At 44.0% G+C, this 18,360-nt stretch overlaps 2 protein-coding genes across 8 annotated transcripts in view; one reads left to right on the top strand and one right to left on the bottom strand.

Annotated features, from left to right (window-relative positions):
- Positions 1-10,911: 10,911 nt before the first annotated feature.
- On the bottom strand, positions 10,912-14,963 carry gfer (growth factor, augmenter of liver regeneration (ERV1 homolog, S. cerevisiae)). The gene is made up of 3 exons (XM_021594300.3): positions 14,476-14,963; positions 12,460-12,674; positions 10,912-12,131 (listed from the first exon to the last, which is right to left on the bottom strand). The coding sequence occupies exons 1-3, from the start codon at positions 14,707-14,709 to the stop codon at positions 11,969-11,971; spliced, it is 612 nt and encodes a 203-aa protein (XP_021449975.3). The 5' UTR covers positions 14,710-14,963; the 3' UTR covers positions 10,912-11,968.
- Positions 14,771-18,360, top strand: part of drg2 (developmentally regulated GTP binding protein 2) — a 41,209-nt gene continuing 37,619 nt past the window's right edge. Inside the window, exons 1-2 of one of the 7 annotated variants that reach the window (XM_090197969.1) lie at positions 14,771-14,972; positions 16,919-17,024. In XM_090197969.1, coding sequence (XP_090054095.1) covers positions 16,961-17,024 — 64 coding nt within the window. In that variant the 5' untranslated portion in view covers positions 14,771-14,972; positions 16,919-16,960. Of the gene's footprint in view, positions 15,236-16,885; positions 17,025-18,360 lie in introns of all 7 variants that reach the window. The other 6 variants (XM_090197972.1, XM_090197974.1, XM_090197967.1 and 3 more) reach the window with 6 other exon arrangements.

Raw genomic sequence — 18,360 nt, 5'->3', positions numbered from 1 at the left:
AACGTGTATAGGGCAGGGTCAGGCATTCAAAATGTTTGTTCAATAACAGTAAAAAAAAAATAGATCATATACTAACATCTACTATATAGATCATACACTATATAGATCATACACTAACATCTACTATATAGATCATACACTATATAGATCATACACTAACATCTACTATATAGATCATACACTAACATCTACTATATAGATCATACACTAACATCTACTATATAGATCATACACTAACATCTACTATATAGATCATACACTAACATCTACTATATAGATCATACACTAACATCTACTATATAGATCATACACTATATAGATCATACACTAACATCTACTATATAGATCATACACTAACATCTACTATATAGATCATACACTAACATCTACTATATAGATCATACACTAACATCTACTATATAGATCATACACTAACATATACTATATAGATCATACACTATAAAGATCATACACTAACATCTACTATATAGATCATACACTAACATCTACTATATAGATCATACACTAACATCTACTATATAGATCATACACTAACATCTACTATATAGATCATACACTATATAGATCATACACTAACATCTACTATATAGATCATACACTATATAGATCATACACTAACATCTACTATATAGATCATACACTAACATCTACTATATAGATCATACACTAACATCTACTATATAGATCATACACTATATAGATCATACACTAACATCTACTATATAGATCATACACTATATAGATCATACACTAACATCTACTATATAGATCATACACTATATAGATCATACACTAACATCTACTATATAGATCATACACTAACATCTACTATATAGATCATACAATAACATCTACTATATAGATCATACACTATATAGATCATACACTAACATCTACTATATAGATCATACACTAACATCTACTATATAGATCATACACTAACATCTACTATATAGATCATACACTAACATCTACTATATAGATTATACACTATATAGATCATACACTAACATCTACTATATAGATCATACACTAACATCTACAATATATATATCATACACTATATAGATCATACACTAACATCTACTATATAGATCATACACTATATAGATCATACACTAACATCTACTATATAGATCATACAGATCATACACTATATAGATCACACACTAACATCTACTATATAGATCATACACTAACATCTACTATATAGATCATACACTATATAGATCATACATTAACATCTACTATATAGATCATACACTATATAGATCATACACTAACATCTACTATATAGATCATACACTAACATCTACTATATAGATCATACACTATATAGATCATACATTAACATCTACTATATAGATCATACACTATATAGATCATACACTAACATCTACTATATAGATCATACACTATATAGATCATACACTAACATCTACTATATAGATCATACACTATATAGATCATACACTAACATCTACTATATAGATCATACACTATATAGATCATACACTAACATCTACTATATAGATCATACACTAACATCTACTCTATAGATCATACACTATATAGATCACACACTAACATCTACTATATAGATCATACACTATATAGATCATACACTAACATCTACTATATAGATCATACACTAACATCTACTATATAGATCATACACTAACATCTACTATATAGATCATACACTATATAGATCATACACTAACATCTACTATATAGATCATACACTATATAGATCATACACTAACATCTACTATATAGATCATACACTAACATCTACTATATAGATCATACACTAACATCTACTATATAGATCATACACTATATAGATCATACACTAACATCTACTATATAGATCATACACTATATAGATCATACACTAACATCTACTATATAGATCATACACTATATAGATCATACACTAACATCTACTATATAGATCATACACTAACATCTACTATATAGATCATACACTATATAGATCATACACTAACATCTACTATATAGATCATACACTATATAGATCACACACTAACATCTACTATATAGATCATACACTAGCATCTACTATATAGATTACATACTAACATCTACTATATAGATCATACACTAACATCTACTATATAGATCATACACTAACATCTACTACATAGATCATACACTATATAGATCATACACTAACATCTACTATATAGATCATACACTAACATCTACTATATAGATCATACACTATATAGATCATACACTAACATCTACTATATAGATCATACAGATCATACACTCCAATTTGGACTCCAGACCAAAGGACAAATATCTAGTGGTCCAATGTCCATTGATCGTGTTTCTTGGCCCAAGCAAGTCTCTTCTTCGTATTGGTGTCCTTTAGTAGTGGTTTCTTTGCAGCAATTTGACCATGAAGGCCTGATTCACAGTCTCCTCTGAACAGTTGATGTTGAGATGTGTCCGTTACTTGAATTCTGTGAAGCATTTATTTGGGCTGCAATTTCTGAAGCTGGTAACTATAATTAACTTATCCTCTGCAGCAGAGGTAACTCTGGGTCTTCCTTTCCTGTGGTGGTCCTCATGAGAGCCAGTTAACTCTAATGAACTGATCCTCTCCAGCAAAGGTAACTCTGGGTCTTCCTTTCCTGTGGCGGTCCTCATGAGAGCCAGTTAACTCTAATGGACTTATCCTCTCCAGCAGAGGTAACTCTGGGTCTTCCTTTCCTGTGGCGGTCCTCATGAGAGCCAGTTAACTCTAATGAACTTATCCTCTGCAGCAGAGGTAACTCTGGGTCTTCCTGTCCTGTGACGCTCCTCATGAGAGCCAGTTAACTCTACTGAACTTATCCTCTGCAGCAGAGGTAACTCTGGGTCTTCCATTCCTGTGGCGGTCCTCATGAGAGACAGTTAACTCTAATGAACTTATCCTCTCCAGCAGAGGTAACTCTGGGTCTTCCATTCCTGTGACGCTCCTCATGAGAGCCAGTTTCATCACAGCGCTTGACGGTTTTTGCGACTGCACTTGAAGAAACGTTAAAAGTTCTTGAAATTTTCCGTATTAACTGACCTTCGTGTCTTAAAGTAATAATGGACTGTTGTTTCTCTTTGCTTATTTGAGCTGTTCTTGCCATAATATGGACTTGGTATTTTACTAAATAGGGCTATCTTCTGTATACCACACCTACCATGTCACAACACAACTGATTGGCTCAAACGTATTAAGGAAATAAATTCCATAAATTAAGGCAGCACACCTGTTAATTGAAATGCATTCCAGATGACTACCTCATGAAGCTGGTTGAGAGAATGCCAAGAGTGTGCAAAGCTGTCATCAAAGCAAAGGGCTGCTATTTGAAGAATCTCAAATATGAAATATATTTTGATTTGTTTAACTATTTTTTTTGGTCACTACTTGATTCCATATGTCAATAGTCCTGTAGTCAATTCACTGTTATTCTACAATGTAAAAATAAATAAAAACCCTTGAATGAGGTGTTCTAAAACTGTTGACCGGTAGTGTATATATATTACCTCAACTAACCAGTGCCCCCGAACATTGACTCTGTACCGGTACCCCCTGTATATAGCCTCCACATTGACTCTGTACCGGTACCCCCAGTATATAGCCTCCACATTGACTCTGTACTGGTACACCCTGTATATAACCTCCACATTGACTCTGTACCGGTACCACCTGTATATAGCCTCCACATTGACTCTGTACTGGTACACCCTGTATATAACCTCCACATTGACTCTGTATCGGTACCCCCTGTATATAGCCTCCACATTGACTCTGTACTGGTACACCCTGTATATAACCTCCACATTGACTCTGTACCGGTACCACCTGTATATAGCCTCCACATTGACTCTGTACCGGTACCCCCTGTATATAGCCTCCACATTGACTCTGTACCGGTACCCCCTGTATATAGTCTCCACATTGACTCTGTACCGGTACCCCCTGTATATAGTCTCCACATTGACTCTGTACCGGTACCCCCTGTATATAGTCTCCACATTGACTCTGTATCGGTACCCCCTGTATATAGCCTCCACATTGACTCTGTACCGGTACCCCCTGTATATAGCCTCCACATTGACTCTGTACCGGTACCCCCTGTATATAGCCTCCACATTGACTCTGTACTGGTACACCCTGTATATAACCTCCACATTGACTCTGTACCGGTACCACCTGTATATAGCCTCCACATTGACTCTGTATCGGTACCCTCTGTATATAGCCTCCACATTGACTCTGTACCGGTACCCCCTGTATATAGCCTCCACATTGACTCTGTACCGTAACACCCTGTATATAGCCTCCACATTGACTCTGTACCGGTACCCCCTGTATATAGCCTCCACATTGACTCTGTACCGGTACCCCCTGTATATAGCCTCCACATTGACTCTGTACCGGTACCCCCTGTATATAGCCTCCACATTGACTCTGTACCGGTACCCCCTGTATATAGCCTCCACACTGACTCTGTACCGGTACCCCCTGTATATAGCCTCCACATTGACTCTGTACCGGTACCCCCTGTATATAGCCTCCACATTGACTCTGTACCGGTACCCCCTGTATATAGCCTCCACATTGACTCTGTACTGGTACACCCTGTATATAACCTCCACATTGACTCTGTACCGGTACCACCTGTATATAGCCTCCACATTGACTCTGTACCGGTACCCCCTGTATATAGCCTCCACATTGACTCTGTACCGGTACCCCCTGTATATAGTCTCCACATTGACTCTGTACCGGTACCCCCTGTATATAGTCTCCACATTGACTCTGTACCGGTACCCCCTGTATATAGTCTCCACATTGACTCTGTATCGGTACCCCCTGTATATAGCCTCCACATTGACTCTGTACCGGTACCCCCTGTATATAGCCTCCACATTGACTCTGTACCGGTACCCCCTGTATATAGCCTCCACATTGACTCTGTACTGGTACACCCTGTATATAACCTCCACATTGACTCTGTACCGGTACCACCTGTATATAGCCTCCACATTGACTCTGTATCGGTACCCTCTGTATATAGCCTCCACATTGACTCTGTACCGGTACCCCTGTATATAGCCTCCACATTGACTCTGTACCGTAACACCCTGTATATAGCCTCCACATTGACTCTGTACCGGTACCCCCTGTATATAGCCTCCACATTGACTCTGTACCGGTACCCCCTGTATATAGCCTCCACATTGACTCTGTACCGGTACCCCCTGTATATAGCCTCCACATTGACTCTGTACCGGTACCCCCTGTATATAGCCTCCACACTGACTCTGTACCGGTACCCCCTGTATATAGCCTCCACATTGACTCTGTACCGGTACCCCCTGTATATAGCCTCCACACTGACTCTGTACCGGTACCCCCTGTATATAGCCTCCACACTGACTCTGTACCGGTACCCCCTGTATATAGCCTCCACACTGACTCTGTACCGGTACCCCCTGTATATAGCCTCCACACTGACTCTGTACCGGTACCCCCTGTATATAGCCTCCACATTGACTCAGTACTGGTACCCCCTGTATATAGTCTCCACATTGACTCAGTACTGGTACCCCCTGTATATAGCCTCCACATGGACTCTGTACCGGTACCCCCTGTATATAGCCTCCACATTGACTCTGTACCGGTACCCCCTGTATATAGCCTCCACATTGACTCAGTACTGGTACCCCCTGTATATAGTCTCCACATTGACTCAGTACTGGTACCCCCTGTATATAGCCTCCACATTGACTCAGTACTGGTACCCCCTGTATATAGCCTCCACATTGACTCTGTACTGGTACCCCCTGTATATAGCCTCCACATTGACTCAGTACTGGTACCCCCTGTATATAGTCTCCACATTGACTCAGTACTGGTACCCCCTGTATATAGCCTCCACATTGACTCTGTACTGGTACCCCCTGTATATAGTCTCCACATTGACTCAGTACTGGTACCCCCTGTATACAGCCTCCACATTGACTCTGTACCGTAATACCCTGTATATAGTCTCCACATTGACTCTGTACTGGTACCCCCTGTATATAGCCTCCACATTGACTCTGTATCGGTACCCCCTGTATATAGCCTCCACATTGACTCTGTATCGGTACCCCCTGTATACAGCCTCCACATTGACTCTGTATCGGTACCCCCTGTATATAGCCTCCACATTGACTCTGTATCAGTACCCCCTGTATATAGCCTCCACATTGACTCTGTATCGGTACCCCCTGTATATAGCCTCCACATTGACTCTGTACCGGTACCCCCTGTATATAGCCTCCACATTGACTCTGTACCGTAATACCCTGTATATAGCCTCCACATTGACTCTGTATCGGTACCCCCTGTATATAGCCTCCACATTGACTCTGTACCGGTACCCCCTGTATATAGCCTCCACATTGACTCTGTACCGGTACCCCCTGTATATAGCCTCCACATTGACTCTGTATCGGTACCCCCTGTATATAGCCTCCACATTGACTCTGTACCGGTACCCCCTGTATATAGCCTCCACATTGACTCTGTACCGGTACCCCCTGTATATAGCCTCCACATTGACTCTGTATCGGTACCCCCTGTATATAGCCTCCACATTGACTCTGTACCGGTACCCCCTGTATATAGCCTCCACATTGACTCTGTACCGGTACCCCCTGTATATAGCCTCCACATTGACTCTGTACCGGTACCCCCTGTATATAGCCTCCACATTGACTCTGTACCGTAATACCCTGTATATAGTCTCCACATTGACTCTGTATCGGTACCCCCTGTATATAGCCTCCACATTGACTCTGTATCGGTACCCCCTGTATATAGCCTCCACATTGACTCTGTATCGGTACCTCCTGTATATAGCCTCCACATTGACTTTGTACCGTAATACCCTGTATATAGTCTCCACATTGACTCTGTACCGGTACCCCCTGTATATAGCCTCCACATTAACTCTGTATCGGTACCTCCTGTATATAGCCTCCACATTGACTCTGTATCGGTACCCCCTGTATATAGCCTCCACATTGACTCTGTACCGGTACCCCCTGTATATAGTCTCCACATTGACTCTGTACCGGTACCCCCTGTATATAGCCTGCACATTGACTCTGTACCGTAATACCCTGTATATAGCCTCCACATTGACTCTGTATCGGTACCTCCTGTATATAGCCTCCACACTGACTCTGTACCGGTACCCCCTGTATACAGCCTCCACATTGACTCTGTACCGTAATACCCTGTATATAGCCTCCACATTGACTCTGTACCGTAATACCCTGTATATAGCCTCCACATTGACTCTGTACCGGTACCCCCTGTATACAGCCTCCACATTGACTCTGTACCGGTACCCCCTGTATATAGCCTCCACATTGACTCTGTATCGGTACCCCCTGTATATAGCCTCCACATTGACTCTATACCGTAACACCCTGTATATAGCCTCCACATTGACTCTGTATCGGTACCCCCTGTATATAGCCTCCACATTGACTCTATACCGTAACACCCTGTATATAGCCTCCACATTGACTCTGTATCGGTACCCCCTGTATATAGCCTCCACATTGACTCTGTACCGTAATACCCTGTATATAGCCTCCACATTGACTCTGTACCGGTACCCCCTGTATATAGCCTCCACACTGACTCTGTACCGGTACCCCCTGTATATAGCCTCCACATTGACTCAGTACTGGTACCCCCTGTATATAGTCTCCACATTGACTCAGTACTGGTACCCCCTGTATATAGCCTCCACATGGACTCTGTACCGGTACCCCCTGTATATAGCCTCCACATTGACTCTGTACCGGTACCCCCTGTATATAGCCTCCACATTGACTCAGTACTGGTACCCCCTGTATATAGTCTCCACATTGACTCAGTACTGGTACCCCCTGTATATAGCCTCCACATTGACTCAGTACTGGTACCCCCTGTATATAGCCTCCACATTGACTCTGTACTGGTACCCCCTGTATATAGCCTCCACATTGACTCAGTACTGGTACCCCCTGTATATAGTCTCCACATTGACTCAGTACTGGTACCCCCTGTATATAGCCTCCACATTGACTCTGTACTGGTACCCCCTGTATATAGTCTCCACATTGACTCAGTACTGGTACCCCCTGTATACAGCCTCCACATTGACTCTGTACCGTAATACCCTGTATATAGTCTCCACATTGACTCTGTACTGGTACCCCCTGTATATAGCCTCCACATTGACTCTGTATCGGTACCCCCTGTATATAGCCTCCACATTGACTCTGTATCGGTACCCCCTGTATACAGCCTCCACATTGACTCTGTATCGGTACCCCCTGTATATAGCCTCCACATTGACTCTGTATCAGTACCCCCTGTATATAGCCTCCACATTGACTCTGTATCGGTACCCCCTGTATATAGCCTCCACATTGACTCTGTACCGGTACCCCCTGTATATAGCCTCCACATTGACTCTGTACCGTAATACCCTGTATATAGCCTCCACATTGACTCTGTATCGGTACCCCCTGTATATAGCCTCCACATTGACTCTGTACCGGTACCCCCTGTATATAGCCTCCACATTGACTCTGTACCGGTACCCCCTGTATATAGCCTCCACATTGACTCTGTATCGGTACCCCCTGTATATAGCCTCCACATTGACTCTGTACCGGTACCCCCTGTATATAGCCTCCACATTGACTCTGTACCGGTACCCCCTGTATATAGCCTCCACATTGACTCTGTACCGGTACCCCCTGTATATAGCCTCCACATTGACTCTGTATCGGTACCCCCTGTATATAGCCTCCACATTGACTCTGTACCGGTACCCCCTGTATATAGCCTCCACATTGACTCTGTACCGGTACCCCCTGTATATAGCCTCCACATTGACTCTGTACCGGTACCCCCTGTATATAGCCTCCACATTGACTCTGTACCGTAATACCCTGTATATAGTCTCCACATTGACTCTGTATCGGTACCCCCTGTATATAGCCTCCACATTGACTCTGTATCGGTACCCCCTGTATATAGCCTCCACATTGACTCTGTATCGGTACCTCCTGTATATAGCCTCCACATTGACTTTGTACCGTAATACCCTGTATATAGTCTCCACATTGACTCTGTACCGGTACCCCCTGTATATAGCCTCCACATTAACTCTGTATCGGTACCTCCTGTATATAGCCTCCACATTGACTCTGTATCGGTACCCCCTGTATATAGCCTCCACATTGACTCTGTACCGGTACCCCCTGTATATAGTCTCCACATTGACTCTGTACCGGTACCCCCTGTATATAGCCTGCACATTGACTCTGTACCGTAATACCCTGTATATAGCCTCCACATTGACTCTGTATCGGTACCTCCTGTATATAGCCTCCACACTGACTCTGTACCGGTACCCCCTGTATACAGCCTCCACATTGACTCTGTACCGTAATACCCTGTATATAGCCTCCACATTGACTCTGTACCGTAATACCCTATATATAGCCTCCACATTGACTCTGTACCGGTACCCCCTGTATACAGCCTCCACATTGACTCTGTACCGGTACCCCCTGTATATAGCCTCCACATTGACTCTGTATCGGTACCCCCTGTATATAGCCTCCACATTGACTCTATACCGTAACACCCTGTATATAGCCTCCACATTGACTCTGTATCGGTACCCCCTGTATATAGCCTCCACATTGACTCTATACCGTAACACCCTGTATATAGCCTCCACATTGACTCTGTATCGGTACCCCCTGTATATAGCCTCCACATTGACTCTGTACCGTAATACCCTGTATATAGCCTCCACATTGACTCTGTACCGGTACCCCCTGTATATAGCCTCCACATGGACTCTGTACCGGTACCCCCTGTATATAGCCTCCACATTGACTCTGTACCGGTACCCCCTGTATATAGCCTCCACATTGACTCTGTACCGGTACCTCCTGTATATAGCCTCCACATTGACTCTGTACTGGTACACCCTGTATATAGCCTCCACATTGACTCTGTACCGGTACCCCCTGTATATAGCCTCCACATTGACTCTGTACTGGTACACCCTGTATATAGCCTCCACATTGACTCTGTACCGGTACCTCCTGTATATAGCCTCCACATTGACTCTGTACTGGTACACCCTGTATATAGCCTCCACATTGACTCTGTACCGGTACCTCCTGTATATAGCCTCCACATTGACTCTGTACTGGTACCCCCTGTATATAGCCTCCACATTGACTCTGTACCGGTACCCCCTGTATATAGCCTCCACATTGACTCTGTACCGTAATACCCTGTATATAGCCTCCACATTGACTCTGTACTGGTACCTCCTGTATACAGCCTTGTTATTGTACTGCTGTTCTTTAATTATTTGTTACTTTTCTTTCTTATATTTGACTTAAGGTGTATTTTTCTTAACTGCATAGTTGGTGTTCAGCATTTTGCTGCATGTGACACATCAAACCCCTTTGTTACGGTCAGTCTAAATAAGTTCAGGAGTAGAAATGTGCTTAACACGTCACATGGACTCACTCTGTGTGCAATAATAACATGATTTTTTAATTTGAATGACTACCTCATCTCTGTACCCCACACATACAATTAATTATCTGTAAGGTCCCTCCGGTTGAGCAGTGAATTTCAAACACAGAATCAAACCTTTGATCATGGTGAAGTTATTAATTACACTTCGGATGGTGTATCAATACACCCAGTCACTACAATGATACAGGCGTCCTTTCTAACTCGGTTAACGGAGAGGAAGGAAGCTGCTCAGGGATTTCACCATGGGGCCAATGGCGACTGCAAAACAGTTAGAGTTTAATGGCTGTGATCATATGAGAAAAACGAGGATGGATCAACAACATTGTAGTTACTCCACAATACTAACCCAATTAACAGAGTGAAAAGAAGGACGCCTGTACAGAATAAAAATATTCCAAACAAATAAGGCACTAACGTAAAACTTCAAAAATGTGGCAAAGAAATTAACTTTATGTCCTGAATACAAAGTGTTATGTTTGGGGAAAATCCAACACAACATCACTGAGTAACACTCTTCATATTTTCAAAGATGGGTGGCTGCATCATGTTATGGGTATGCTTGTCATCGGCAAGGACTAGGGGAGTTTTTTAGGAAAAAATAAACGGAATAGAGTGAAGCACAGACAAAATCCCAGAGGAAAACCTGGTTGTCTGCTTCCCAACTGATACTGGGATTATTCCAAAACATGCTACAAATATTGTACCCACAAAGCTTACCCAGAAAGACTCACAGCTGTAAATCGATGCCAAAGATGATTCTAACATGTACTGACTCAGGGGTGTGAATACTTGTAAAATGAGATATTTCTGTATTTCATTTTCAATACATTTGATAACATTTCTAAAAACCTGTTTTCACTTTTGTCATTATGGGGTATTGTGATGTCATTATGGGGTATTGTGATGTCATTATGAGGTATTGTGATGTCATTATGGGTTATTGTGATGTCATTATGGGTTATTGTGATGTCATTATGGGGTATTGTGATGTCATTATGGGGTATTGTGATGTCATTATGGGGTATTGTGATGTCATTATGGGGTATTGTGATGTCATTATGGGGTATTTAATCCATGTTGAATTCAGGCTGTAACACAACAACATGTGTAATTAGTCCAGGGGTATGAATACTTTCTGTAGACACTGGACAACAGATTGATAGTGAGCATCATGTAGATCCGTAGCCAATCAGAAAATAGAACATAGTCTCTGTGTCAGATGCCAGATAGTTCCCTAAACGCTACTATACAGGGAACAGGATGTGAATAGACGCGTCCTGTATCTCTCAGTTCCCAGGTAACAGTAATGAATCAGTCACAGCTGCCATCTTTCCAACCGTCCCTCCACCTCTCATCCACGAGGGAACAGTCAAACGGCTGCTTCCCCAGCCGAGCGTTGACGTCGTTATGGACGCCACACAGCCACTGGGAGAGGGCGTGGCGACTACTGGCGTCTGGCTGATTGGTCTTCAGCCTGAGGAAACAGGAAGTGATGTCATTTAGTCAACACTGTGGTGGAGTCCCTACTCGACTACATTGCAGACGATCTTACAATGCCTGGACAGGTATTTAACAGATCAGCTAACCACATATAATATAGCAATCTGACGCCCGACTGCATAGTGGATGACGTGGCATGCAACCATTGATTGATGCAATGCTACTCCTGGGTATCTAGTTGGGCAGGAAGTGGACCTGTATCTACTGCCACTCATCTGTGACCTTTAACTCACTAGAACCAATTATACAACTCTCAACACCAGCCAACGTAACACACAATAACATAACCTCTAACCCTTGACCTTGTCCGCAGGTCCTCAGCACACTCCTCGCAGGGGAAGACCTTAGAGAAGAGGTTGATGAACTGTCCCATGTCTGTCTGCTGTCTGGGGGAGGGCCGGTCTGGGTAGTAAGCTGCCATGGTGTGCAGGAAGGACCAGGTGTTACGCCCTAACTCTTCCCTGTCCAGCGGACACTCCGGCTGCCGCTGGGGCTCCACATGCTCAGCTGGGGCCGCCTACACACAAACACACACAGGGATACAGACAGACACACATTCTGCTTGACTGAGTTGTCTGATGGGCATTACCAAGGCATCATTACTCAACATGATGAAACACATGCAGAGTTAGTAGGCTATCCACACTGACATCATTCAGGTTTACTAATCTAAATAGATCCTCTATTAGATAACAGTAGAGGCCTGGCAGAGTTAGTAGGCTATCCACACTGACATCATTCAGGTTTACTAATCTAAATAGATCCTCTATTAGATAATAGTAGAGGCCTGGCAGAGTTAGTAGGCTATCCACACTGACATCATTCAGGTTTACTAATCTAAATAGATCCTCTATTAGATAACAGTAGAGGCCTGGCAGAGTTAGTAGGCTATCCACACTGACATCATTCAGGTTTACTAATCTAAATAGATCCTCTATTAGATAATAGTAGAGGCCTGGCAGAGTTAGTAGGCTATCCACACTGACATCATTCAGGTTTACTAATCTAAATAGATCCTCTACTAGATAATAGTAGAGGCCTGGCAGAGTTAGTAGGCTATCCACACTGACATCATTCAGGTTTACTAATCTAAATAGATCCTCTATTAGATAATAGTAGAGGCCTGGCAGAGTTAGTAGGCTATCCACACTGACATCATTCAGGTTTACTAATCTAAATAGATCCTCTATTAGTAGAGGCCTGGCAGAGTTAGTAGGCTATCCACACTGACATCATTCAGGTTTACTAATCTAAATAGCTCCTCTATTAGATAATAGTAGAGGCCTGGCAGAGTTAGTAGGCTATCCACACTGACATCATTCAGGTTTACTAATCTAAATACATCCTCTATTAGATAATACTAGAGGCCTGGCCGAGTCAGAACAAAGTGGCAGCTTACAGAGGTGTCCATGAGGAAACATCTTATCAGCTACATAAACAGTGACGTTTGTCTCAAACAAGTAGCTTTACGGTTGGTTGACGTTTGTCTCAAACAAGTAGCTTTACGGTAGGTTGACGCTCATAACCTTCAGTCTGAGAGGACAGTCAGTTTCTAAAGGCCAAATCAAAAGAAACGTGTGTTTTTATACGCGTGAATGAGAGTGCAGACGCTGGAATTAGAATGCACGGTAGTGAAACTGGCCGTGCGCGTCAGTACGCAGTAAATCATGCGTGGCTCACTTGTGGGTGTGCTGGCAGCATATTGCAGAACAGTCGATTGTGCGTCAAGATTTCAGCATAGAGCAAGTTTGTATGAAGGTCTGGTTATTAAATGGGTAAATAGTTTAATTCATTTTCAGTTTAATGAATTTATGGCCATGGAGGAGGGTGAAAGGATAGCAGATCCAGCTGTCAAAGATCTAGAGAGAAGGCTATTCTGGATAGGGCAGGGACTTCTGGATAGGGCAGGGACTTCTGGAGAGGGCAGGGACTTCTGGAGAGGGCAGGGACTTCTGGAGAGGGCAGGGACTTCTGAGCTCTTCACCTCAGCACGGGAGCCAATCCGTGTTGCAGATCGTCACCTCCTACATCTAAGAGGGTGCTGTTCCCAGGCAACACCTTGTGCCGAAGACTACACTATGCACAACCAAAGACTATTTTAAGAGCCACCCACATTGCAATACGAGTATTCTTCCATTTACTTAGCTATGTCAACTGCAGATAATTAAATTCAGTTTCTCTCCCATGGAAATAAATATATTTTAAAACCCGTTTTCTCTCCAATTTAGTGATATCCAATTGGTAGTAGTTCCAGTCTTGTCCCATCGTTGCAACTCCCGTACGGTTCGGGAGGGGCGAAGGTCGAGAGCCATGCTCACCTGTGGCGCTGCTGCTGGGGTCTGTGGCGTTTTCTGGACCTTCATCCACGACTTGAAGTCGGTACAAGCCCTGCACGGCTTTTTCTTCGGTTCTCCGGTCTGCTCCGGGTCCTTACCGGTGCTGTCCTCCGGGGGCCTGCCGGTTATGATGGGGAACCCCTGGAAGCCCGCGGTGGATGATCCTCCGGTGGACGCGGCCATGTCCGCTGTGTTACCGTGGGAAGGATCTGTCATCGGACCAGAACCCGCGGCTGAAGGACGCTTCCGTTATAACGCTTTATAACTCCTCCTCCATGTGTTCTATTTATGACACCCGGCCTCCATGTTCACCAACTACACATGTCTGAATTTATTCTAAACATGTAGGGCAGTAAGTCCACACGAACAGTGTTCTGTAAACTACTTGATATTTGACTAGGAACTATTTTCCCAGGTATTTAACGTTAGATGTTTTGTTCCCCACCGGAATGAAAAGAGAACGGAACCCTGTAGTTCCGGTTTGTGATGTCATTTTTCTATGCATGCAGTTGAGTCGAAAACATTTAAAGTGTATATTTTTCATAGATATTACTACCGGCTGATCAGTTTTGTGTTTGTATGTTAACTTCTTGGTTTTTAGTTAAATCTGTAGTTTTTATTTGATTGACAAATTAATGTTGCGGTCTTCTCACTAGTTGCCTAACACAGGAAGCTACCGCTAGTTAGCGAGCTTGCTAGGCTATTGGGGAGTAGCAGTGTTGACACGTTCCAATCACAGAAGGTTGGTGGCACCTTCATTCGGGAGGATGGACTCGTGGTAATGGCTGGAGTGGAATGGTATCAAACACATGGTTTCCATTCGCTCCGTTCCAGCCATTATTATAAGCCGTCCTCCACCCAGCAGCCTCCAGTGGTTCCAGTCTGATGTAGTGTCTCTCCAGGCAGTAACCAGTCTGATGTAGTGTCTCTCTCCAGGCAGTAACCAGTCTGATGTAGTGTCTCTCTCCAGGCAGTAACCAGTCTGATGTAGTGTCTCTCTCCAGGCAGTAACCAGTCTGATGTGTGTCTCTCTCCAGACAGTAACCAGTCTGATGTAGTGTCTCTCTCCAGGCACTAACCAGTCTGATGTAGTGTCTCTCTCTCCAGGCAGTAACCAGTCTGATGTAGTGTCTCTCTCCAGACAGTAACCAGTCTGATGTCTGTCTCTCTCCAGACAGTAACCAGTCTGATGTAGTGTCTCTCTCCAGGCACTAACCAGTCTGATGTAGTGTCTCTCTCTCCAGGCAGTAACCAGTCTGATGTCTGTCTCTCTCCAGACAGTAACCAGTCTGATGTCTGTCTCTCTCCAGACAGTAACCAGTCTGATGTAGTGTCTCTCTCCAGGCACTAACCAGTCTGATGTAGTGTCTCTCTCTCCAGGCAGTAACCAGTCTGATGTAGTGTCTCTCTCCAGGCACTAACCAGTCTGATGTAGTGTCTCTCTCTCCAGGCAGTAACCAGTCTGATGTCTGTCTCTCTCCAGACAGTAACCAGTCTGATGTAGTGTCTCTCTCCAGGCACTAACCAGTCTGATGTAGTGTCTCTCTCCAGGCAGTAACCAGTCTGAAGTAGTGTCTCTCTCCCCAGACAGTAACCAGTCTGATGTAGTTTCTCTCTCCAGGCAGTAACCAGTCTGATGTCAGTCTCTCTCCAGACAGTAACCAGTCTGATGTAGTGTCTCTCTCCAGGCACTAACCAGTCTGATGTAGTGTCTCTCTCCAGGCAGTAACCAGTCTCATGTAGTGTCTCTCTTCAGGCAGTAACCAGTCTGATGTAGTGTCTCTCTCCAGGCAGTAACCAGTCTGATGTAGTGTCTCTCTTCAGGCAGTAACCCGTCTGATGTGTCTCTCTCTCCAGGCAATAACCAGTCTGATGTAGTGTGTCTCTCTCCAGGCAGTAACCAGTCTGATGTCTGTCTCTCTCCAGACAGTAATCAGTCTGATGTAGTGTCTCTCTCCAGGCACTAACCAGTCTGATGTCAGTCTCTCTCCAGACAGTAACCAGTCTGATGTAGTGTGTCTCTCTCCAGGCACTAACCAGTCTGATGTGTGTCTCTCTCCAGACAGTAACCAGACTGATGTCTGTCTCTCTCCAGACAGTAACCAGTCTGATGTGTGTCTCTCTCCAGGCAGTAACCAGTCTGATGTGTCTCTCTCCAGGCAGTAACCAGTCTGATGTGTGTCTCTCTCCAGGCAGTAACCAGTCTGATGTGTGTCTCTCTCTCCAGGCAGTAACCAGTCTGATGTGTGTCTCTCTCCAGGCAGTAACCAGTCTGATGTGTCTCTCTCCAGGCAGTAACCAGTCTGATGTGTGTCTCTCTCCAGGCAGTAACCAGTCTGATGTGTGTCTCTCTCTCCAGGCAGTAACCAGTCTGATGTGTGTCTCTCTCCAGGCAGTAACCAGTCTGATGTGTGTCTCTCTCCAGGCAGTAACCAGACTAGAAGTGTAACCTGCCCGCTACGACAACATGGGTATCCTGGAGAAGATAGGAGAGATAGAGAGAGAGATCTCTCGAACACAGAAAAACAAAGGTAAGGCAGAGAGGTGCCGAGAGGCCGGCTGGGTTGTGTTTGAGTTTATTTTATTTTTACAGGGACAGTGCACATTAATCAACGTTTCAGTAAAAGTGCCGGTTTTAGCCGGCCGGCTAATTTTCAAAGGCAGTCCCAGGGCAGGTTATTAAAAACAATTACAATACAGACAGTCATTGAGCAGTGAGCAACATCGGACAAGCAAGACGTAGCATACAGACAGAGCAACATAGAACAAGCAAGACGTAGCATACAGACAGAGCAACAGAACAAGCAAGACGTAGCATACAGACAGAGCAACAGAACAAGCAAGACGTAGCATACAGACAGAGCAACAGAACAAGCAAGACGTAGCATACAGACAGAGCAACATAGGACAAGCAAGACATAGCATACAGACAGAGCAACATAGAACAAGCAAGACGTAGCATACAGACAGAGCAACATAGAACAAGCAAGACGCAGCATACAGACAGAGCAACATAGAACAAGCAAGACGTAGCATACAGACAGAGCAACATAGAACAAGCAAGACGTAGCATACAGACAGAGCAACATAGAACAAGCAAGACGTAGCATACAGACAGAGCAACATAGAACAAGCAAGACGCAGCATACAGACAGAGCAACATAGAACAAGCAAGACGTAGCATACAGACAGAGCAACATAGAACAAGCAAGACGTAGCATACAGACAGAGAAACATAGGACAAGCAAGACATAGCATACAGACAAACATAGGACAAAATTCATAAAAGCAACAAAGTGTTTCTACACCTCACAAGTTACAGACAACAGACATGGAAAGCGGCAACACACAGCTAGGGACCATGTTCACAAATCTGATTGACCTTTAGCCATGTCTTCATGCATTTTGTGAAAGTGTGATATGTGGCCCTGTGTGTGTAGCCACGGAGTACCATCTGGGCCTGCTGAAGGCTAAGCTAGCTAAGTCCCAGTATTTCCCCCTGTGTGTGTAGCCACGGAGTACTATCTGGGCCTGCTAAAGGCTAAGTCCCAGTATTTCCCCCTGTGTGTGTAGCCACAGAGTACCATCTGGGCCTGCTGAAGGCTAAGTCCCAGTATTTCCCCCTGTGTGTGTAGCCACGGAGTACTATCTGGGCCTGCTGAAGGCTAAGCTAGCTAAGTCCCAGTATTTTACCCCTGTGTGTGTAGCCACGGAGTACCATCTGGGCCTGCTGAAGGCTAAGCTAGCTAAGTCCCAGTATTTCCCCCTGTGTGTGTAGCCACGGAGTACTATCTGGGCCTGCTAAAGGCTAAGTCCCAGTATTTCCCCCTGTGTGTGTAGCCACAGAGTACCATCTGGGCCTGCTGA

Source organism: Oncorhynchus mykiss, chromosome 13, assembly GCF_057628025.1.
Source record: "Oncorhynchus mykiss isolate SJ-2025 chromosome 13, ASM5762802v1, whole genome shotgun sequence".
Classification (NCBI taxonomy): Eukaryota; Metazoa; Chordata; class Actinopteri; order Salmoniformes; family Salmonidae; genus Oncorhynchus; species Oncorhynchus mykiss.
This window is presented reverse-complemented; position numbering and strand designations above follow the sequence as displayed.